Here is a 23,084-nt window from a genome sequence, read left to right as displayed (position 1 = left end):
AGCCCCATGGCATGTCATTTAGGCGAAGAGAAAAACATCGTCTCCCCAACCTTTTAGGGCAAGGGGATATGCGCAGACTGAAGGTGCTGGAGGTGGCTTCTCTATTAGCCCCTCGGTGTGTCATTTAGGCAAAGAGAAAAACGCCATCCCCCCCAAAAAATTTAGGGCGATGGGATATGCGTAGATGAAGGCGCTAGAGGTGGCTTCTCTGCTAGCCCCTTGGCGTGTCGTTTAGGCGAAGAGAAAAATGTTGCCCCCCCCCAATTTTTTAGGGTGAGGGGATATGCGCAGATGAAGGCGCTCAAGGTGGCTTCTCTGCTAGCCCCTTGGCGTGTTGTTTAGGTGAAGAGAAAAACACCACCCCCCAACCTTTTAGGGCGAGGGGATATGCGCAGACAAAAGCGTTGGAGGTTGCTTCTCTGCTAGCCCCTCGTCGTGTCGTTTAGGCAAAGAGAAAAACACCCCCCAATTTTTTTAGGGTGAGGGGATATATGTTATATTCGTTATTTTGATATAGTACATTCCCCTTTCCTGTCTTGGGTGTTTTTACATTTGGTTCGGCGCTAGGTGTATTGGCAGATATGCACAATCGGTATCTTTCCTTCTGCTTCTTGGCTCGCAACATCTAGTTCGTTTGTTTAGTTTGCCAGAGATAATCAGCACTATTGCAAGGCGAATTAGCTAAATTGATGTGTGGTGCTATGGTGTCGTGCTTCCTAGCGTAGAGCTATAGCAAGAATTCCGTCTCGTGCAGGTACACGGCCTTGCTTTGTCGTTTCACCGAATGGGGGATGTTACATTTTTTCTTGCAACATCCCTCCATGCTTGCTTGTCACTGTGTCGCAGCCACATCTTGTTGCCTCATCTTTCAGCTCTATGCTTGGCGAATATAGGGTGCATGCTCCTTTTAGACAGTATGCCCTAAACTTTACGTGGTTTCTCGCAACACCTAATTCTCGTTGCTGGTAGCCTTTTGCTTGTGCAACCTTCTGTCCCACACTCGAGACCTCCCTATCTCGGCAGATGCCAAAAACCCTGATGCTCTCTCGAGGCCACTCATTGCCTTCATAAGAGAGGACACCTCTCTCGCTATCGCTCCATGACTTGAGCGGTGTGGGTGTCTAACCTAATGCTTTTGCTCTAGACTAAAACTTGATGTGGTATCTAGGGAACCCCGGGCCTCTTATTTATAGGGTTCTAAGGGTTCGATGTCATTAATTTTTATTGTTGCGGTTGGTAGCAGTGTTTAGCACCGATGTTTAGTGCCTTTCTTAATTTGGGTTGTCCTTTGCAGTACATGTATGTACTTGCAGATGCGCTTCTTTATAATGTTTTGTTTTTATGATAATGTGAGTAGATCTTTTCGCACTCAAGTTTGCAACTCTTGTCTCTGTGCGCTTTGTTGCTCTTGAGCCTTTCTTGTTTGTCACCACTCCTTTTTGGTGGCGTGAATTATTTTTAGCCTACCTGGCTTTCCGCGTTCGCCTACACTCCTTTTTGGTGCAGCGAGACGCTGTTACGGCTTATCGGCCTTTTTCTTTCGCCCATTGCTTTTTGGTGAGGCAAAAGGTTTTTTGCATGTCCCACTCTTTTCTGGGTTGTTGAGTTTTCGATCGTGACATTTCGCATGAGTGAATAACGGCGCAGCCTTTTCTGGTGCTTTTCGTCGTCGATATCCATGACCTGCCGAAGCCCGGTCTTATTTCAACGTCCTACTTTTTAGATCTTTTCTGGGGAAAAGCTCAACTTAAATTAAAAGGGGTACATAGGATCGCCTCATTAAAAAACCTCACGCCTTTTTGCTAAGGCTACCCCTGGGAGGAAAAAGAGTGTGTATTCCTTTTTTGATGTTTACAGAAATATCAAAAGAGAAAAATTACAACCCTTCTGGGGGCGAAATTGCTATGGGTAGAAGCGACATAGGTTGTCAGCATTCCACATGTGGCTCATTTCAACTCCTTCTTCATTGAGTAGCCTGTAAACCCCCTAGTCTGACCATATTCGCCACTATGAACGGCCCGTACCACTAGGACTATAGCTTCCCCTACTTGGCAGGATGACGAATCAGCACCATGTCACCTGGATTGATATTTTTTCGTAGAATTTTCTTGTCTCTCTAGGTTCTCGTTTCTTAATGATATTTGTCGAGGTTTGTAACCGCATGTAACCTAGTATTTTCTGCCACTTCAAGCTCCATGTATCGTTGTATAGGAGTGGTCGTTGCAATTTGGGTGTGGAAAGACCCTAGCTTGAGCTCCTCTGGCGTGATTGCCTCTTCGCCGTATAACAGGCAAAAGGGGGTGAAACCGGTCATCCGGGTGCGTGATATGTTGTGACCCCAGACGGAAGTGACCAATTCCTAGGCCCATTTTCCTTTGGGGAAGTCGAATAGTGCTTTTGATCCTGCATTAAAAATCAAGCCATTTGCTCTTTCCACTGCTCCATTGCTCTCTGGGTGGTTCACTAAGGTGAATGCTAGTTTGATCCCTAACTCGCTGCAAAAATTTCTGAATTCCGTGCAATCGAACTACTTTCTATTGTCAACTATGATGTAGGACGGGGCCCCAAAACGAAAGATGATCCTTTGCCAAACGAAGCTGATTAAGGTACCCGAGGTGATTTTTGCCAGTGCCTTGGCCTCGATCCACTTGGTGAAATACTCCAAAGCTACTACAGCGAAACGTGGGATGTCGGGCGCTGTCGGTAATGGCCCCACAATGTTGACTCCCCATCTCTAGCAAAGGCCATGTCGGGATGATTGAAGTGGTTCAGATTAGCTAGGGGCTCTCTGTTTTTTGGCGAACATCTGACAATTTTTCATAACTACGGACCAGCTCTTTTGCATCTTCTGCTGCTGTCGACCAATAGAATCCTTGCCTCATCACTCTATGAGCAATTTCGTGTGGTCCCCTATGAACTCCGCACATTCCAACAGTGCATTTTGCTTAGTAATTCGAATTCCTTGCTCTCTGCTTATGCACTTTAGCATTGGTGCGACTATTCTTCTCTTGTATAACTCTCCCGCTATAATGGAGTATTGTTTCAGTCCGGGAGTTCATTATATCTATCTCAGTGCTTGCCATGCAGCTCATAGGTTCCATTGAGGTAGGCAAATATGGGTGATCTCCGATCCTTACTTGCGATAACATGCATAGTGCTAGGCCATTCCTCTTCTTCTCGTATTGCTTTGACTAACAGTTCTTGATAAAAAAACATCTAGTGGCATTGGTGCTCTCTACGTAGCTGCTTTCGCTAGCTCATCGGCTTCCACATTCTCGCTTCTTGGAATGTGGTGAAGAGTGAAACCAGAGAAATGCTTCTCCATTCTTCTTACCGCTGCCAAGTACTTGATCAACGCAGGTTCTTTCGCAGTGAACTCTTTTTGACATGTCCCACTATTACCTGAGAATCCGATCTGACTATACACCTCCTGACTCCTAGCGCTCTGAGCTTTTGTAATCCTAGGAGCACTGCCTCGTATTCGGCTATATTGTTGGTTGTGAGGAATTCGAGCCTTGTTGCATAACGACATTTTGGGCCCTTCGGTGGCGTTAATATTGCTGCTATACCTATGCCAGTCATTCCCCATGCTCCGTCGCAATGCACCATCCAAGTTGGCTCTTCAAATTGCATTGTGGTGTCGTAGACTATTGGGGTCTAATCTGTGATGAAATCTATGAGTGCTTAGCATTTGATAATGGATCTATGTTCAAAATCTACGACGAACTCGTTTAGTTCTGTTGCCCATTTTCCAATTCTTTCGATGGCTTCGCAGTTGCGGAATAGCGCTTCTAGCGGTTGCGCTGAAAGGACTTTGATGCGATAAGCTTGGAAATAGGCTTCAACTTTCTTGATGCCATGACCACTGTGTACACTATTTTTCTAGTTCAGAATAGTTGAGCTTTGCTCCTGATAGGGCTTCTAATACGAAGTATACCGAGAACTGCTTCATCTTGTTTTCATGTTCCTTCTCTTCTACTAGCACTGCACTAATAGTTGTTGACGATGCTGCTAGATATAACAACAGTGTTGTAGATGATGGTTTAGACAATGTTGTTAGCTTGGTTAAGTATGTTTTAAGTTCATCAAAAGCTTGCTACTGCTCATGCCCCCATTTGAAATGATCTGAGCTTCGAAGAGTTCTAAAGAAAGGTAGTCCCTTTTCGGCTGATCTCGAGCCAAACCTATTCAATGCTGCTAGTCTTCCAGTGAGCTTCCGTACCTGCTTCTTGCTTGCTGGCAGTTTTATATTTACTATCGCTGCTATCTTTTCAAGGTTTGCTTCGATGCCTCTTGCCGATACTAGAAAACCAAGCAGTTTGCCTTTCTTGATGACAAATATGCATTTGTTCGGGTTTAACCTAAGGCCGGCCTTTTTAGGTTTTCAAATGTTTCTAGAAGGTCCTGAATATGGGTCTCCTTACTGTCGCTCTTTACCACAATGTCATCGACATATGCTACAAGATTTTTGCCTTTCTGCTTGTCAAAAACTCCATCTGCCATCCTAGAAAAGGTAGGGCCTATGTTTCGAAGTCCCTCAGGCATTCACCGGTAACGATAGGTTCCTCCTAGGGTGATGAAACTTGTTTTCTCTTCGTTATCCGGGTTTAGCCAAATTTGGTGATACCTAGAGAAGCAGTCTAACAGACTCATCAGTTCACACCCAGCGGTGATATCAACTAATTTCTCAATTCTTGGGAGCGGATATGAATCTTTTGGGCAACACTTGTTTAGGTTAGTGAAATCGACGCACATTCGCCATTTCCCATTCTTCTTTCTGACCATTACAACGTTGGTTAGCCATTCTGGGTACCGAACTGGCCTAATGACGCCGGCGTCGAGTAATCTCTACACTTTTGCTTTCATTGCTTCCGCTCTCTCTGTGGTCATCTTCCTCGGTTTTTGCTTCCTGGGTTTCGCCCCTTTTGCTACATTTAAGTTGTGCTGCGCGAGATCACGACTGACATCTTGTAGGTCTTTTGCCGACTAGGCGAATACGTCTTGGTTCTCGTGAAGAAAAACTAGCAGCCTATCTTTCTCGTCCTCTGCAAGATCCGAGCCCACGTGTACGCATTTTTCTGGTACTAGTTTTGATAGTGGGGCTTTTTGAGTGTCTTTGGCTGCTTCTGCCCTTGGTTCAACTTTGTTTTCACTGTTTTCTTCTTCGTTAGATGGTTTCTTGGAAACTTCATTTATGAGGCTGTAACCTGGGATTGGTTTGCCCTCTATTCACCTGGAAGCAGCTTGATCTCCGTGTACTATGATAATGTCGAAAGGGGATGGCATCTTCATACATAACTAACTTTTCTTTATCACAATTTTGAATCTACTCAGAATTCCCCTTCCGAAGATTGTGGTATATGGGTAATCCATGTTGACTACGTCAAAAGTTATGGTTTTTGTGTAGACCTTCTCGCCTTCTGTGAAAGAGACTAGGATTGCCTTCTTCCCCAAAGCATCTATCTTTTTGTCGCCCAAACTGAACAATGAATTCCCAGTTGGCTCCAATGTTCGACTGTCAAGGTTCATCTACTTGAAAGGTTTGATGAATAGGATATCAGCAGAGCTTTCATTGTCTATGAGGATGTTGTGTACAGTGAACCCTGCTATATTCATTGTTGCTACAAAAGCGTCTGTGTGTGGAAAATCCCGCATTTGAAAGTCATTTTCGTCGAAAGTAATCGGCACCATGGACTAGGCTGGCCTATTGAGCTGGTACCCTTGGTGAGACAGGTATGCACTCTCCTTTCAAACTCCCTTCTGGCTCTCTTGTTTTCATGCTCCTGGTTAGATCCAGTCGGCTGATTGCAAATATATGGCCTTGTGACGGTAGGATGTTGTTTATGGTTTGGTGTTCCTGGTTGTTTTCTTGCTTTGCAGGGCTAAGGCTGGTTTGACTACTTGCTACTCTTGCTGAATCCAGCGAGGATGCAATAGCCGACTTGTCCTAGGTGCTGGGCGAAATGCTAGTACACCAGAAAATGGTGGCTGCTGTCAGATATGCGGGTGTTTGCTTGTATCTGTGTGAAAAGTTTGGATGATGGAAAGAGCTTGATGTTGCTTGTCATATATTGGTTGTCGTGACCCTGACTATTCATCATCTCGCGACCAGGTGTTGTGGAACACATGATTAGATATTTCATTGCTTCTTGCGGCCTCATCTTTCTCATTAAGTTCTCTAGCCATTTTGTTGTATTTGCAGCCACTTGTGAAATGTCCTATGTTTTCGCCATAGACGACACAATAGGGTATCTTCTGGGCTCTTCCCCTTCCTCTGCCTTCGTGTCCTCTACGGGGGCTTCATCCTCCTCGCCCGCCACATGGAGATTGATCAAAACTTCTATGTTGCTGGTTAAGTGGCGGCCCTTGGAGACCTTGTTCCGCTAAGCTATGCTCTGGTTGCTCTTGCAAACTGTTGATTGCGTGGAATGGTCTCATATTTCACTGGCTTGGGGTTGGTGGTGGCCTAGGTGTTTTGCTTGCTTGCCTCCATCAATTCCTTGTCGCCTTTCGCTTCTTCAAGTCATCGTCTGACCTTGTGTATTGTCTCATCACCTTGAACAGCTCTCGTACAGAAGTAGGGTAATTTCTGGTAAAGTGAGCTGCACACTAGCCTATGGCCAATCCTTCTATGACTGCTGCTATGACCATCTCCTCTGGCGCATTTGGCACCTGAGCTTTGGTCGGAATGAATCTCTCTAAAAACTCAGACAGGGATTTGTCGTCTCGCTGAATGTAGTTTAGCAAATCTCTCATTGTTTTTGTTCCCGGGTGATATCCTTGGAAGGTGGACACTAGCTCTGCTCTGACTTGGCCCTAGGACTTGATGGATAAGGGCTTTAGCGAGGTATACCAGTCATGTGCGATGTCCTCGACTGCCATGATGAGTGACTTTTCGAGGATTTGGGCATCTCCCCCGGCTGATGTTGTCACGGTTTCATAACTCATGAGAAACTTCCTCGGGTTTGTCTTTTTGTCGAAAACGAGAATGCGAGGCTTGTAGCTGGCTGCCATGGATACAACTGGAGTTCTTTCGATAAAGTGAAGCAGGGTCATATGCACTTTTGTCCTCTTCCGGAAGGTTATCGCTTGGTATTGCAATGTTTTCGCCAACGCGAATGGCGCCTCCAATCCCCTGCAGTCCTTGAATCTCTCTCACCAATCTATCCCTCTAGATTCTGGCTTCCCTAATTGCCCTCTACATCTGTTCAGCTCTGTTGCAGGCAGCGACTTGCCTGAGCAGCTGCTCCTTCTCATTATGCAGCCTGAGGATGTCCTGCTGGTACTAATTCAGCAACTTCAAGTTTCTTGCTTGTTCGGTGATCTCACCGTGTTTGTCTTCTTCCGGTACCTCATTTCCTTCTTGATCAAGCTGGACTTCCTAAACCGCCTCTTCGGGCATCTCCTCTCGACCGAGAGGAGGCACTGTGTTGTCTCCCACCGCCTGAGGAGCTGGTGGTTCTGCCGTTGCCGCGCTATCTTGCATGACTGTCCCTACAGCTGCGAAAGCTATCGCCTTGGATGCTTCTGCCCTGTCCGCTAGTAGCTTTGACGCTTTGTTCTTTGGTGCCATGACAAGCTCGAGCGACAACCACAGTGGGAGCCAATGTTGTTCTAGGCCAAGGCATTCGAACATTGGTCATCGCACAAGCGAAATCAAGTATGAAAGATGACTAACATGAGGCTTGAGTGAAACCAAATGAATGGTTTTATTAAACATGTTCCTCCCCTTTACATTCCCTCGATGGGGGCTATTTTTACATGCCCGTAGGCTTTTCGTAGGACGTAAATGCCCTCTCAACTACTTTAAATTCGGGTAATATTTCCCGTGGCTATGGTCTTGTTCGCCATTTGGAGTACTCGCCCGCCTCAGATAACGTCGGCCCAGAGAGACCCGACCGGCCCCTCTTTATGTCGCCTATTCAACCGACCAGGCGGGCCCCTGCCAACAGAAGCTATCGGCCATGTGAAGGCAGCCGACTCCTCCTTTGGCAAAACCTACAGAAACCATCAACCAAACCATTAACAGCTATCCACCTAAGCGAATAGCCGAGAGCGCCTATGCGCCCTCTCTTGGCAAAACCTGCAGAAATGATCAACCAAACCGTTAACAGCTATTCGCCTGAGCGAATAGCCGAGACCGACCGTGCGCCCTCCCTTGGTGAAACCTGCAGAAACGATCCTAGCCGGTTTCGCTCCTTTCGCTGGGGCGAAAGGCGGAACCAGACATGGGCTAATCCTTGTCGTGGAGTCTGTCCTTTCTCCATGGTGAAATGAGACGCAAGAAATGGGGCGGCTTGCGCTGCCCTCGTTTTGCTCTGCCAAGAGGAGGACTCGACCCGCTCGTCTTCTCCTATCGCAGGCCTTCTCGCCTAAGGACTGATACCCGTAACTCCCGTCATTCCACTCGCGCGAGGTGCCGGGGCGGCGACTAAGCCATATGGAGTGCCCAGAGGTGGGGCCTGCCCCCAACACTGGGGAAGTCCGATCCGCGTCGGGGAAGGCCGGATCCACGCCGGGAAAGGCCGATCCACGCCGGGGAAGGCCGGATCCGCTCTGAGGAAGGTTGATCCACGTCGTAGGAGCTCTATGGAGAGGGACGCTGCCGCCGTCGGGCACGCGAGGGCCCCCGCCGCATCCTACGGGCCCACGCCCGTGGCTTCTGCCACCACCGCAGGGTGGGCACGCGAGGCCATCGCCGCCACCGGGTTCGCGCGCGAGGCCACCGCCGCCGTCGGGCACGGCCGCGCGCTTGGCCACCGTCGCTGCCATGTCTGGAGAGAGAGAGAGAGAGAGAGAGAGAGAGAGAGAGAGAGAGAGAGAGGGGGGGGGGGAGGAGCTGGCGTGGCCATGGGAGAGAAAGGGAGGAGCCGGCCGTGCCACACACAGAGGGAGGAGTCGGGAGCGTGAGAGGGAGGGAGTAGCTGAGAGATGGAAAAATGAGAATGAAACCCTAACCCTAACTCTCCATATATACAACGAGCGTGGTATTGGGCCGAGGTGGGCTGCCTATTGGGCCACTATTTCTGGAGGCGGTTGCCTTTTATAACAAACGCCTCCGTTAATGTATTAACCGAGGCGGGCAACCTAACACGCCGGCCTCGGTTATAACAAACTCCTCCATTAATGTATTAACCGAGGCGGTTGTTTTAAGGCGATTGCCTCAGTTAATGTATTAACTGAGGCGGTTGAGTTAGGACAACCGCCTCGGTTAATCGACATTAACCGAGGCAATTTCATTACGTTGCCCGCCTCGGTTAAGCATTAACGGAGGACGGTTGCTGGGCCGGCTGTGCTACCACGAATAACCGAGGCGGGCAACCGGACCGCCCGCCTCCGAGGACCAATTTGAAAACGTCCTCGCAAAAGATTTTGTGTAGTAGTGGCATTATTTCATGCTTCCTTGCTAAACATGGCGCTAAGTGAAATGCACCAAGTTTTGTATGTTGTAGCCATGATGCAAGCATTGCTAGTTCTTTTGATAAGGTAACCAATTTGTTTGAAAGACAATTGAAAATTAGAGACTAAACACTATTAAAAAAAGTGCTCAAAGCTAACTTTATAAATAAGATAATGTAGTTAGGACTACATTACCGCAACAATGCACGAAAGGAGTTCTATAAGGTACACCAATGCTTAAAAACCAATGAATAGATTCAAAGCGAATCTATAGAACCCTAGAAATAGGCAGTAGATTAACTAAGACCCGATCATACCGCTACTACCCTGACAAAATAGTATCATCGAATTTTTCGGAATCCTGCCACCCTTGGAAGGAAGATGGATAGCCAAAGAAGGCTACAGTAGCGTAAATAACTAGTGGTTAACCGCCATTAGACGTATCCAATTTGACCCTCTCAAGGACCAGTGGTTTTAGATATTTCCCGCCTATTACTACGGAAGAATTTTTTCACATCCGTACTTCCACAATTTCTTAGGCTGACAGGTGTGTCCGTGGCGACTAGGGGACCTAACAACCCCTGATTTCCTTGCCATGTGTCACTAGCTTAACCAAGAGAAGGAGCACAACGCTGCCAAAGAGCTTGTATATATATAGCAAACACCAATTAAGCAGTCGAAAGAAAAGGTTTGCTGCAACTGTGACCACCAGAGGCGTGTGGAGCTATAGCTCGGAAGGCACCGTCATGACCATCGAATCTATCGCGCGGTAATGTGTGAATCTCCATCGTCCGTGGTACGTGCATGTGCACTTCTCCACGGCACATTAGTTTGACCTTCCTCTCACCACAATGTTACCATGAACAACTGTGACCTCCAGAGGCTTGTGCATGGCGCTATAGCTCGGAAAGACGACACCGTCGAGACCATCGAATCTGTCGCGCGTCAATGTGTGAATCTCTATCGTCGCTGGTATGTGCATGCACACTTCTCCACATCGCATTAGTTTGACCTTTCGCCTCACCACATGTTACCCATGACCAGATGCCACCGTCTCCGTCACCACCACAGCCGTCTCGGCCGCCGGGACAGCCACCGGAGTACAAGCACTTCTGTCGAGTATGCAACAAGGGGTTCACGTGCGGCAGCGCGCTCGGCGGGCACATGAGAGCCCACGGTGCTAGCGACGTCGACGGCTTCGGCGCCGACTACGACTCGCTCGGCGACGAGGCGTCTGCGCGGTGCCTGGGGCCAGATCAGTGGGACACGGGAACATCGGCGACGCACGCGTATGCGCTGCGGGCGAATCCGAACAGGCTGATCAGGAGCTGCCAGCTGTGCAAAAACTGCGGGAAGGAGTTCACGTCATGGGAGCTTTTTCTTCAACATGGGAAATGCAACTCGCAGGACGAGGGAGAAGAAGAGGTGAATGGGTCAGGCTCGCTACGTTCATCATCGCCTCCCTCGGACGCCGACGGTGAGGAGGATCCGGCGGTGGCAGCCGCATGGTCAAAGGGAAAGCGATCGCGCCGCGTCAGGGCGGAGGAGCCTTCCACCGTGGTGCCCCCAGAGTGGTGCACATTAGGAGAGGAGGAGGACCTTGCGAATTGTCTCGTCATGCTATCGTCGTCCAAGTCCAACAACGAGCAGGCGACTGTTACTACACCGGATCATCAAGTGCCAGCAAGTGCATCTATCAAGGAAGGTGATGGAGAGCCGCCATTGCAACAGCAACCAATCTCTTTTTTCACAGAGGCACAAGAGTCAGTTGTGGCACTGCCTTCGCCAGTAGCTACGGTGTCACAATACATATCACCTGCATCACGTGGAGTTTTTGAGTGCAAGGCGTGCAAGAAGGTGTTCACCTCGCACCAAGCTCTTGGGGGGCACCGGGCCAGCCACAAGAAAGTGAAAGGCTGTTTTGCTGCCAAGTTCGAGAGCAATGCCAGTGAACCAGCACGCCATTCGGTGGCCATTGATACCAACAATGGCAATGGCAAGGCTGCTGCTATCGATGAAGGCAATGCAGGTGCGAGCGCAGATGCCACAAGAGTTTTTGCTACCACTGGCGTCGAGACCAATGTAGGGACGAGTACTGAGGCAACATCATCACTGTCAATGGCGCTTGTGCCCATCGGACACAATCCATCAGCCGCCACCACGCTCGCCGTCGCAGCACAATGCAAGAAAAATGCCAAGATGCATGAGTGTTCAGTGTGTCACCGCCTGTTCACCTCTGGGCAGGCACTCGGAGGCCACAAGCGATGCCACTGGCTCACCTCGAACACGGCAGACCCTTGCAACCCGGTGGCGGCCGGTATGATCCCACCCCTGACTGAAGATCTCGTCGGCGTCGTCAAACACCAGCTCAGCCTCCGACCGATGGCGGACGTGCCGGAGCCAGTGCTCGACCTCACAATCGCGGCAAACCCGGTGGCACTAGCCGCTTCCACGGCGCGGCCCGAGGCCAGCAGCAGCTCTTTCCGTCTCGACGTAGCACCGGTGCACTTGCAGCCACTAGTCGTCGCCGTGCCAGGTAATGTTAGCCACCCGAAGAAGGCTGCAGCGATGAGCTGCCATGCCACGGATGCGGTGGCGGAGGAAGACGAGGCGGACAGCACCACAGCCAAGAGAGCTAAGATTAGCGATCTCAAAGACGTGGTGAGCATGGATGGTGAGCCCACGGAACCATGGCTTCAGGTTGGCATTGGTTCCTCGTCGGCCGCAGGTGATGACAGTTGACAAGGGCTGAGAATCAGCTATTGATTAATCGACTATGAGGTATTACGGTACATATTATTGTATTAACTACTAACTCTACCTCAGAGCATGAATGTACAATTTGTGGAGTCTATTGTTCTACTTATGTATACTTTGATTTCTTTTTTTTCTTATCTAGATTAGTATATACTTGCATCATCATTGTAAGACTGGAATGTACTGCTGTTACAACTAATTAAAAGCAAAAACAATATGGAAGACAACATTTTTCTCTCGGTACATTATTTGTTCTGTAATTGATCTTTATAGCATCAAACTTTAGCCGTCTGAAATTTCCGGGGGTTAGCATATGATTTTGTGGCTTCCTACATTGTACTCCTACTTATCCTTATTATAAGAACCCTCTACTCAACACCTGAGTGTTTTAGGGGCTTCTAGCACCCGGGTGTTGCGTGCCACCAAAACACCCAGTTGGGAACCCAATTTTTGACGCATGGAACACTCGATTGCCATGCATGACAAAACGATCTAGATCAAATGAACCAAATAAAAATTATAAAAATAATGCAAAAACAATAAATAATTAAATAAAAAATAGCCAGATTATTTCTATGGAAGCCAAATGGAAAGATTTCAAAGAGGAACCAAATAAAACATATAGAAAATAAAAAAAATCCAAAAAAATATCAGATAATTGTTCGAGTAATTGTGATGATTCTCATATACGATAATTAATTTACATCAATTAAACATAAAACTTACACCCAAATAAAAATAGTAAAATATAGATCAGGCATCGTGCATGCATGGTCCAATGGTGGGATCCAGGGGCTGCTAACCCGGTGCAGGAGGCGAGGTGGGCGACGTATGAGCTCGAGCGGTTTTTGAGGCACGGAAGCAGTAGTTTTTCCAACTAAACAGCATCGTGCGGATGCGGTCACCAACACCTGGCTGACGCTCAGGAAATCAAGTGCGCGCACGGATAGGCACACCAAACACCCGAGCACTAGATAACTTTTCTGTTATTATAATGGTAACCAACCAATGAACCAAACATTACCGAGCGTAAAGATGTACCTGCAGCCCACAGCCCACAGCCCGGTGGTCCGGCCCTAAGCCCGCTTTCTTAGCCCTGCCCTAGCCCTGCCCGATCCGGTGAACAGCAAGCCCGTGAAACCCGACCATGAGGAGCAGGCTGTACTTGGGCCGCTCCCCCACCCGGCGGATGGCCCGGCCCGGACCGTATTTCAACGGTAGGCCCAGTAGGGCCCCAGTCAGCTGGGAGGGGAATAAACCCCCCAACTGCCCCCCTTCCACCTCGCCTAACCCTACTCATTTGTCCCCCTCCCCCCACGCCTCACTCACTCAGTCGCTCTCGGCCTCTTGCCTCCCTCTCGTCGTCTCGTGTCTCTCGCTGTCGCTACCACCGCCTCCACCCTTGTCATTGGTGCGACCTCTCCACTGCCGAATCTCGCCTATCTCTTGGCGAATCTCGCTCTCCTCCGTCTTCTCACCTCACCTTTGACCTCTCAACTCTCATCTGCCTCTCGTCCTCTCGCCAACACTCACTGCACGTCATCGCAAGAAGTTCACCGTCCATCGAGGGCTATGCTGCCACAATGTGTTCTTCTCCGGCTTTGGGCTCCTTCTCTCTAGGTAAAGTAACCCTAACCCTAACCCTTGCTGTCCAGATTGCAGCATGTAGATGAGAACCAAAAGTTTGAAGAGTCCTTCAAGAATCTGTGGCTAGATGGAGATGGAGAAGGTTATGCAGCCTGAAGGAGTGAAGATGAACTGGTGGCCTAGTGCTGGACTGCTGGAGCCATTGTATCTGTGATCTGTCTTATGTGTCTGAGAGAGAGAGAGAGAGAGAGAGAGAGAGAGAGAGAGAGAGTGAGAGACTGAGTGTGAGTGTCATCTGTGAGACTAAGGTAGTGTTTGGTTCAAAGGATGGGGTGGGATGGGGATGGGATGGATTCGCTTTTTGACTGTTTGGTTGGGAGTCCTTAGGAATTGGGATATCCCACCTAGAGCATATCCATGGAATATTCGGTAAAATCAGGACCGAGCCCGTCCCAGAAAAAAAATGAGGACGGGGACGTCCTCTTGCGACGGCGTGGCATGGCGTTAGCATCTCCAGATGATGGCGAACGGGCGCACGGCCTCCTCCGGCGCGGCGCGGTGCGGCCCCAGCTCACGGAGCTCCGGTGCGGCAAGGCACGGCACGGCCCCAGCTCGCTGAGCTCTGGTGTAGCCCCAGCTCTGGCGCGGCGTGGCCCCAGCTCAAGGAGCTCCGATGCGCGGGCGAGTCCGACGAGCAGCAGCCATGGCGCATGCGAGCGTGAGGGAGTCTGACGAGCAGCAGCCATAGAGCGTACGAGCGTGGGGGAGTCCGACGAGCAGCAGCAGCCATAGCGCATGCGAGCATGGGGGAAGCTGAAAAGTCCTAATATGGATAGAGGGGGGGTGAATAGCCTATTAAAAAAATCTACAAATCAACTAGAGCAATTTGATTAGTATGACAAATAGCGTAATGCAAACTTGCTCTAGCTCTACAAGGGTTGCAAGCCACCTATCCAATAATTCTAGTTGCAATAATTACTTAGGCATACAAACTTGCTACTCTAAAGAGCTCAACTAGATGAATGTGAATAATAAAGCAAGCTCTCAATTCTAATTACACTAAAGAGCTTGTATCAACTAGTTTGCAAGAATGTAAATAACTGAGTAGGGTGATTATACCGCCGTGTAGGGGATGAACCAATCACAAGATGAATATATAGCCAATCACCGGGAGAATGCCAAAGATAAGAGACAATCCCGAGGTTCATATGTTTGCCAATACGCTACGTCCCCGTTGTGTCGACCAACACTTGGTGATTCGGCGGCTAAGAGGTGTTTCACAAACCTCGTCCACACGATAGGACACCACAAGAACCGACCCACAAGTGAGGTAACTCAATGACACGAGCAATTTACTAGAGTTACCTTTCGGCGCTCCGCCGGGGAAGGTACAACTCCCCTCACAATCATCGGAGACGGCCACGAACAATCACCAACTCGTGCCGATCCTCCACCTTTGCACCGAGCTGTCTAGGTGGTGGCAACCACCAAGAGTAACAAGCGAAATCAGCAGCGCGACACGAATACCAAGTGCCTCTAGATGCAATCACTCAAGCAATGCACTTGGATTCTCTCCCAATCTCACAAAGATGATGAATCAATGATGGAGATGAGTGGGAGGACTTTGGCTAAGCTCACATGGTTGCTATGTCAATGAAAATGTGCAAGAGTTAGAGCTACAACCGGCCATGGGACTTAAATAGAAGCCCCCACGAAATAGAGCCGTTATACCCCTTCACTGGGCAAAATGCGCTCTGACCGGACGCTCCGGTCAGACTGACCAGACTCTGGACTCAGCGTCCGGTCCACTGATTTATGCCATGTGTCATTCTGAGTTAAAACTAAACCGTTAGATCACAATGACTAAGTGTCGACCGGAGGCTCCGGTATTACTGACCAGACGCTGGAGCCTCAGCGTCCGGTCGAGTACAGTAAGGGTCCAAATCCATTTTTCCTCGACCGAACGTGTCCGGTCCACCTTGACCGGACACAGCCCAGCATCCGGTGGTATACCCTAGCTACTGTACCGCCAGGTCAGCGCGACCGGACGCAGGCAGTCAGCGTCCGGTGCATTCGGATCCAGCGTCCGGTCACTTGATCGACGCTAGCATCACCTCTGTCTTCTTTACCATTGCTCAAATGTGCTAACCACCAAGTGTATCACCTTGTGCACATGTGTTAGCATATTTTAACAAACATTTTCAAGGGTGTTAGTGATTCACTAGATCCTAAATGCATATGCAATGAATTAGAGCATCTAGTGGCACTTTGATAACCATATTTCGATACGAGTTTCACTCCTCTTAATAGGACGACTATCTATCCTAAATGTGATCACACTCACTAAGTGTCTTGATCACTAAAACAAAATGGCTCCTACATTTTATACCTTTGCCTTGAGCCTTTTGTTTTTCTCTTTCTTCTTTTCCAAGTTTAAGCATTTGACCATCACCATGCCATCACCATTGTCATGATCTTCACCATTGCTTCATCACTTGGAGTAGTGCTACCTATCTCATAATCATCTTGATAAACTAGGTTAGCACTTAAAGTTTCATCAATTAACCAAAACCAAACTAGAGCTTTCAATCTCCCCCTTTTTGGTAATTGATGACAACCCTTATACAAAGATATGAATTAAAGTTCATTTGAATCCATATTGCTTGCCCAAGCATTTTTACCATGTGTAAAGGATATGGGCAAGTTTCATGAACTCCTTATGATAGCAATTGCTCCCCCTACATATGTGCTAAGAGTTTGGATTGAAGATTTGCACATATGATTAGATAGAAAATATAGGAGTCAATTTCTACCAAATGATGCTAAGGTATAAGAGATGGACCTTTGAAGCGTGATACCAATCGGAGTGCACCAATATACCATCCTTAGCACCATTAGTAACTAGACATATACAAGAACTAGAATACCCCGTGAGATCAACATTACATGCAAGGGTCTAGTTTCCATAGAATGAACATAAGTCTAGTTACTTAGCCTATGCATGCTAGTTTTTCATTTCAACATTCAAACCTACAACTAGCATACACCACACAAGCATGGATATTTAAAAAATTTATGCCACGCAAGCAACCATATGTAATGCACATACAAATTTACCATATGAGTTCATGAGCTTGCTCCCCCTATTTGTATGCTCAAAATTTTAATTGATCCCCTTCCTTTGTCATATATTATCTTTCCTCCTTTGTTTCACTATCTTTGTACACTATTTCTCCCCCTTTGTCATCAATGACCACAAAGGCTTAAAGTATAGATAGGGTAGGATTATTAATGTCAACAATTTGCACAAAAGGTAGCCTCAAATTATAGATATGTTGGGGTGAAACTATGTGAAATGAGGATCATTTTCCCAATTTGGTTCAATCTAGATTACTTGCAAAAGATATTTAACTCGGTTTGATCCAAGGACAAGCTTCTTCACACCTCCAAATAAGGGTTATCTTGTACCATGTTGAGTTAAACACTTATAGCTCATTTTCTAAATCAAACACTAGGTTTACAAGCCCACAAACATGTCATATGCTACCACTAGATCATTTCAAACATACAAGCAATAGTGGTACCATACAAGAATCAAATTTATTTGATTTTCATGAATGAGCCTAGGACATGATCGGAATGACTAGATGCACTAAACAAGTCCTTAGCAATGGATGGATGACATGTTAATCAACTTTTACCTTGGATTGCTCAAAGGAGAGGCATGTCATATAATGGGGGTGCATCAACACATATTGGAGAAGTCAAGTATGTTCAATTCATTCCTTAGCTTGCAAAACCTCTTCTCATCAAGTGGCTTGGTGAATATGTCGGCAAGTTGATCTTCGGTGCCCACACTCTCTATGCAAATGTCCCCTTTTTGTTGGTGATCTCTTATAAAGTGATGACGAACATATATATGCTTTGTTCTTGAGTGTTGAACTGGGTTGTTGGTGAGCTTTACGGCACTTTCATTGTCACATAGCAATGGCACTTGCTTGAACTTGATTCCAAAATCACTCAAAGTGGCCTTCATCCAAAGTAATTGTGCACAACAACTACTGGCCAAAATATACTCCGCTTCGGTGGTTGAAAGTGCTACACTATTTTGCTTCTTTGATGACCAAGATACAAGTGATCTTCCCAATAGTTGACATGTGCCTGATGTGCTCTTTCTCTCAACTTTGCATCCTACATAATCAGAGTCCGAATATCCAATCAACTCAAATCTTGCTCCTTTGAGATACCATAATCCAACATGTTGTGTATACTTCAAGTACCTCAATATTCTCTTTGTAGCCTTCAAATGACTTTCTCTTAGTGAGGCTTGAAATATAGCACACATGCATACACTAAACATCACATCCGGCCTTGATGTGGTCACATAGAGTAGACTTCCAATCATAGACCAATATATCTTTTGATCCACCATGTTGCCACTAGCATCACTATCCAAGCTTCCACTTGTCCCCATTGGTGTACTAACAGCTTTATTCTCATCCATTTCAAACTTCTTGAGCATATCCTTGATATACTTGCCTTGACTCACAAATATACCATTCTTTATTTGCTTGATTTGAAGACCAAGGAAGTAACTAAGCTCTCCAATCATAGACATCTCAAACTCACTTGCCATCATCTTGCCAAACTCCTCACAAAATTCTTGATTTGTTGATCCAAAGATGATATCATCAACATAGATTTGCATTACAAACAAGTCATTTCCAAGCTTCTTGGTGAAGAGAGTGGTGTCGACCTTTTCCATCTTGAATCCCTTAGAGAGTAGGAAATCCCTTAATCTCTCATACCATTCTCTAGGTGCTTGTTTCAATCCATACAAAGCCTTTCTCAACTTATAGACATGGTTGGGTTTCTTCTCATCTTCAAAACCGAGAGGTTGCTCAACATACACAAGCTCATTGATGTACCCATTTAGAAATGCACTTTTCACATCCATTTGGTACAACTTGATGTTGTGGGCATAAGCATAAGCTAGCAAGATCCTAATTGCTTCGAATCTTGCAACCGGGGCATATGTTTCTCCAAAGTCAAGACCTTTAACTTGAGTGTAACCTTGAGCTACTAATCTTGCTTTGTTTCTTATTACTATCCCATCTTGATCTTGCTTGTTCCGAAAGACCTATTTGGTTCCAATCACATTATGACCCTTAGGCCTCTCAACTAACTCCCATACTTGGTTTCTTGTGAAGTTGTTTAGCTCTTCATGCATAGCATTGACCCAATCAACATCATTCAAAGCTTCATCTATCTTCTTAGGCTCAATGGATGACACAAATGAGAAATGCTCACAAAATGAGGTCAATCTTGATCTTGTTTGCACACCTCTTGAAATATCACCAATGATAGTGTCCAATGGATGATCTCTTGCAATATTGGTTGGTTAAAGCACTTGCACTTGATTGCTTGCATTAGATTGATCACTTGGTTGAGATGATGAACTAGCCATTTGTTGATCTTACACATTGCCATTACTAGTGCTTGCTTGGATTTGATCATGAGAACCACTAGATTGTATATTTGAGTTAGAGAGCACTTGATTCTTGTCATCTTCAACATCAATCACCTCTCTAGGCCTTAACTCACCAATGTCCATGTTCTTCATTGCATTGACCAATTGAGTACCTCTTACATCATCTAGATTCTCATCTTTCTCTTGGGAACCATTTGTTTCATCAAATTTCACATCATGAACCTCCTCAAAAGTACCACTAGCCAAATTCCAAACTCTATAAGCCTTGCTAGTAGTGGAGTAACCAAGCAAGAAACCTTCATCACATTTCTTTTCAAACTTGCTTAATCTAGTGTCTTTCTTCAATATATAGCATTTACAACCAAAAACCCGAAAGTATGCTATGTTGGGCTTTCTTCCATTCAATAGCTCATAAGGTGTCTTTTCTATCATGGGGTGACAATAGAGTCGGTTGCTATAGTAACAAGCCATGTTAATTGCTTCGGCCCAAACTGAATAACTCACATTGTACTCACTCAACATTGATCTTGCCACATCAATTAAGGTTCTATTCTTTCTTTCAACTAGCCCATTTGATTGAGGAGTGTACTTGGCTGAGAATTGATGTCTAATTCCAAATTCATCACACAACTCATCAATTCTAGTGTTCTTGAATTCACTACAATTGTCACTTCTAACTTTCTTGATGGTTGTTTCAAACTCATTGTGAATGCCCTTGACAAATGATTTAAATATTGCAAACACATCACTTTTGTCATCAAGAAAGAATACCCATGTGTATCTAGTGAAATCATCCACAATCATAAATCCATATTTATTTCCTCCAATGCTAGTGTATGTGGTTGGTCCAAACAAGTCCATGTGCATTAACTCAAATCCCTTAGATGTGCTCAACATGCTCTTCTTAGGATGTGTATTACCAACTTGCTTTCCAGCTTGACATGCACTACATAGCTTATCCTTCTCAAATGTGATATCTTTCAAGCCTCTAACTAAGTCATGCTTAATCAACTTGTTTAATTGTTTCATTCCAACATGACCAAGCCTTCTATGCCATAACTAACCCATGCTAGACTTAGTGATCAAACATATTGACAATTGAGCTTCTCTAGCATTGAAATCAACCAAGTATAGATTCTCATATCTAAATCCTTTGAATATCAAGTTAGAGCCATCTACACTTATGATCTCTACATCATCCACACCAAATATGCGCTTGAAACCAAGATCACACAATTGAGCTACCGACAATAGGTTGAAGTTCAAGCTCTCTACTAGTAGCACATTGGAAATGCTCAAATCATTGGATATTGCAATCTTATCAAGCCCTTTGACCTTGCCTTTGCCATTGTCACCAAATGTGATACTATCAATCCTATTGATCTTACTTTCATTGATTGAATTGAACATTCTTGGATCACCGGTCATGTGTTGTGTGCACCCACTATCAAGCACCCAATGTCTTCCTCTGGCTTTATAATTTACCTACAAAAGAAGATCAATTCTTTTTAGGTACTCAAACTTGCTTGGGTCCTTGTAGGTTAGTCACCAAGGTCTTTGGTACCCAAATGGCCTTCTTCTTTGGGCCCACAATTGGTGCACCAATGAACTTAGCCTTCACACCATTGGCACCCTTATAAAGCATGTAACAAGAATCAAATTTGATTGAGGATACATTAGATAGCTTGTTCTTGTTAGTCTTGCAATTTTGCTCTATATGTCCAACTTGCTTGCATCTATTGCAAAACCGACTATTGCCCTTCATAAAGCTAGCTTTGGGAGTGACAAAGGCCGCCTTGCCTTTCTTGGGGTATAGCCTAATCCCTCTTTGTTGAGAGAAAATCTTTGGCTACCCAAGCACTTTAGCAAGTGGGCTTCTCCGCCATAGGCATTGCCTAAGGCACGAGTGAGCTCATTCACCTCCTTCTTGAGGGTTTCATTTTTCACCATAAGTGAGGCATCATTTATAGACGGAATGGAAGTGGTAGTGCTACAAGAAGTGTTAGTAGGAGCAACAATAATGGGTTCATTGTAACATCCTAGCCCAGGGCTTAACAGGATTAATAGGATACTCATACCAACAAGTTGCAACTTCTTTTCCGGAAGCCTATCTCTAAAGAACTCTGAGGTTAAGCATGCTTAGTCTAGAGCAATTTTAGGATGAGTGACCGACCGGGAAGTCCTTCCTGGGTGCGCATGAGTGAGGACAAAGTACGCAGAAAAGACTTATGTGGGTCTGTGAGGGCAATCTATGTCCTAAAAAAGCTGTAAGATGTAAGCAGGCCCGGCCTTATAGAGGCGGGACGTTACAGAATGGTATTAGAGCTGACTCTCACGGTTTCACAGGCGCGTGTGTCATAGTTGCGCAGGCATGGTGTGCATGGCTGGAGTGGTCCTAGAGTGGTCACATAGCATGGCACATGTGCTGGCACTGGACACATGGATGCGGCCAAGAGGGGATGTTCCTGGCTTGGGATTGACCGACGAGGACGTCGATCTCTTAAGGGGGTGAGGATGTAACATCCCAGCTCAGGGCTTAACAGGATTAATAGGATACTCATACCAATAAGTTGCAACTTCTTTTCCGGAAGCCCATCTCTAAAGAACTCTAAGGTTAAGCGTGCTTGGTCTAGAGCAATTTCAGGATGGGTGACCAACCGAGAAGTCCTTCCCGGGTGCGCATGAGTGAGGACAAAGTACGCAGAAAAGACTTATGTGGGTCTATGAGGGCAATCTATGTCCTAGAAAAGCTGCCAGATATAAGCGGGCCCGACCTTATAGAGGCAGAACGTTACATTCATGAATAGATTCATCAATAAGATCACATGTTAGTCCCACATCACATGTTACTATCACTTGCTCCTTCTTGGCTTCCTCCTTCTTGACTTGCTCATTGAGAGAGGAGTGAGCCTTTTCAAGCTTAGAGTGAGTTTTGCCAAGCTTCTCATGGGCTTCCATTAGCCTCTCATGAGTGTCATTGAGCTCATCAAAGGATTGCTCAAGAGATTTTAGCTTCTTGCGCAATTCTTTGCACTCCTCTCTTCATCTTATTACAAGCGTGCACTTGCTCACACATGTCCAAGAGCTCCTCTTTGGTGTACTCATCATCATCGTCATCATCATCCCTACAAGAATCACTTTCACATTCATCATCACTCTCATCGTATTTTACCTTGGTAGGCTTTGCCATGAGGCATGTTGATGGAGTGTTGAAGATGGATAGCTTCTTGTTGATGGCGATGCTTGCTAATGCTCTCTTGAGATGTTTCTTGTCATCATCACTAGAGCTATCATCATCCGAAGAGCCATCACTATCCCATGTGACCACATAGCCTCCACCTTTCTTCTTCTTTTGGAAAGTCATCTTCTTTTCCTTCTTCTCCTTCTTTTCTTTCTTATCCTTGTTGAGCTTCTTCTTCTCATCCTCATCATTATCACTATTGTAAGGACAATTTGCTACAACATGATCGAGGCTCTTGCAATTATAGCATCTTCTCACATATTCTTTGCTCTTAGTGTGATCTCTTCTCTTTCTTGCACCATAGCCCTTCTTCTTCATGAACTTGCTCATCTTACGAACAAAGAGAGCCATAGCTTCATCATCAATATCACTAAGATCCTCATCATCACTTGATTCTTTCTTGGACTTGCCCTTGTTCTTGTATGATGAGGAGCTAGCCTTGAATGCTATGCTTTTCTTCTTCTTGTCTTCTTCTTCCTTCTTGTCTTCCTTGTCATCCCCCTCCCTTTCCACATGGTATGTCTCTTATGTCATGACATCACCTAGTACTTGGTTGGGGGTAATATCCTTCAATCCTCCTCTTATGATTAGAAATCTTAACATCTCAAA

The 23,084-nt window shown here is 46.1% G+C and overlaps 1 protein-coding gene across 2 annotated transcripts; it reads left to right on the top strand.

Moving 5' to 3' along the window:
- The first annotated feature begins 10,098 nt into the window (after nt 1-10,098).
- LOC136494496 (uncharacterized) lies at nt 10,099-12,373 on the top strand. 2 transcript variants are annotated; one of them, XM_066490657.1, is made up of 3 exons: nt 10,099-10,168; nt 10,280-10,371; nt 10,444-12,373. In XM_066490657.1, the coding sequence occupies exons 2-3, from the start codon at nt 10,348-10,350 to the stop codon at nt 12,139-12,141; spliced, it is 1,722 nt and encodes a 573-aa protein (XP_066346754.1). In that variant the 5' UTR covers nt 10,099-10,168; nt 10,280-10,347; the 3' UTR covers nt 12,142-12,373. The 2 variants fall into 2 exon arrangements, with proteins under 2 accessions (XP_066346754.1, XP_066346755.1); XM_066490658.1 differs by having other exon boundaries at nt 10,167-10,195.
- Nucleotides 12,374-23,084: the final 10,711 nt, after the last annotated feature.

This window comes from Miscanthus floridulus, chromosome 11 (genome assembly GCF_019320115.1).
Source record: "Miscanthus floridulus cultivar M001 chromosome 11, ASM1932011v1, whole genome shotgun sequence".
Lineage (NCBI taxonomy): Eukaryota > Viridiplantae > Streptophyta > Magnoliopsida > Poales > Poaceae > Miscanthus > Miscanthus floridulus.
The sequence above is the reverse complement of the archived record's forward strand: the minus strand, read 5'-3'. Positions and strand labels throughout refer to the sequence as shown.

Bases quoted from the DNA above. Each gene is read 5' to 3' on its own strand.
- LOC136494496 (XM_066490657.1), top strand. From the start codon at position 10,348: ATGTGTGAATCTCTATCGTCGCTG. The intron at 10,372-10,443 runs GTATGTGCATGC...ACCCATGACCAG, and splicing joins GTGAATCTCTATCGTCGCTG to ATGCCACCGTCTCCGTCACC.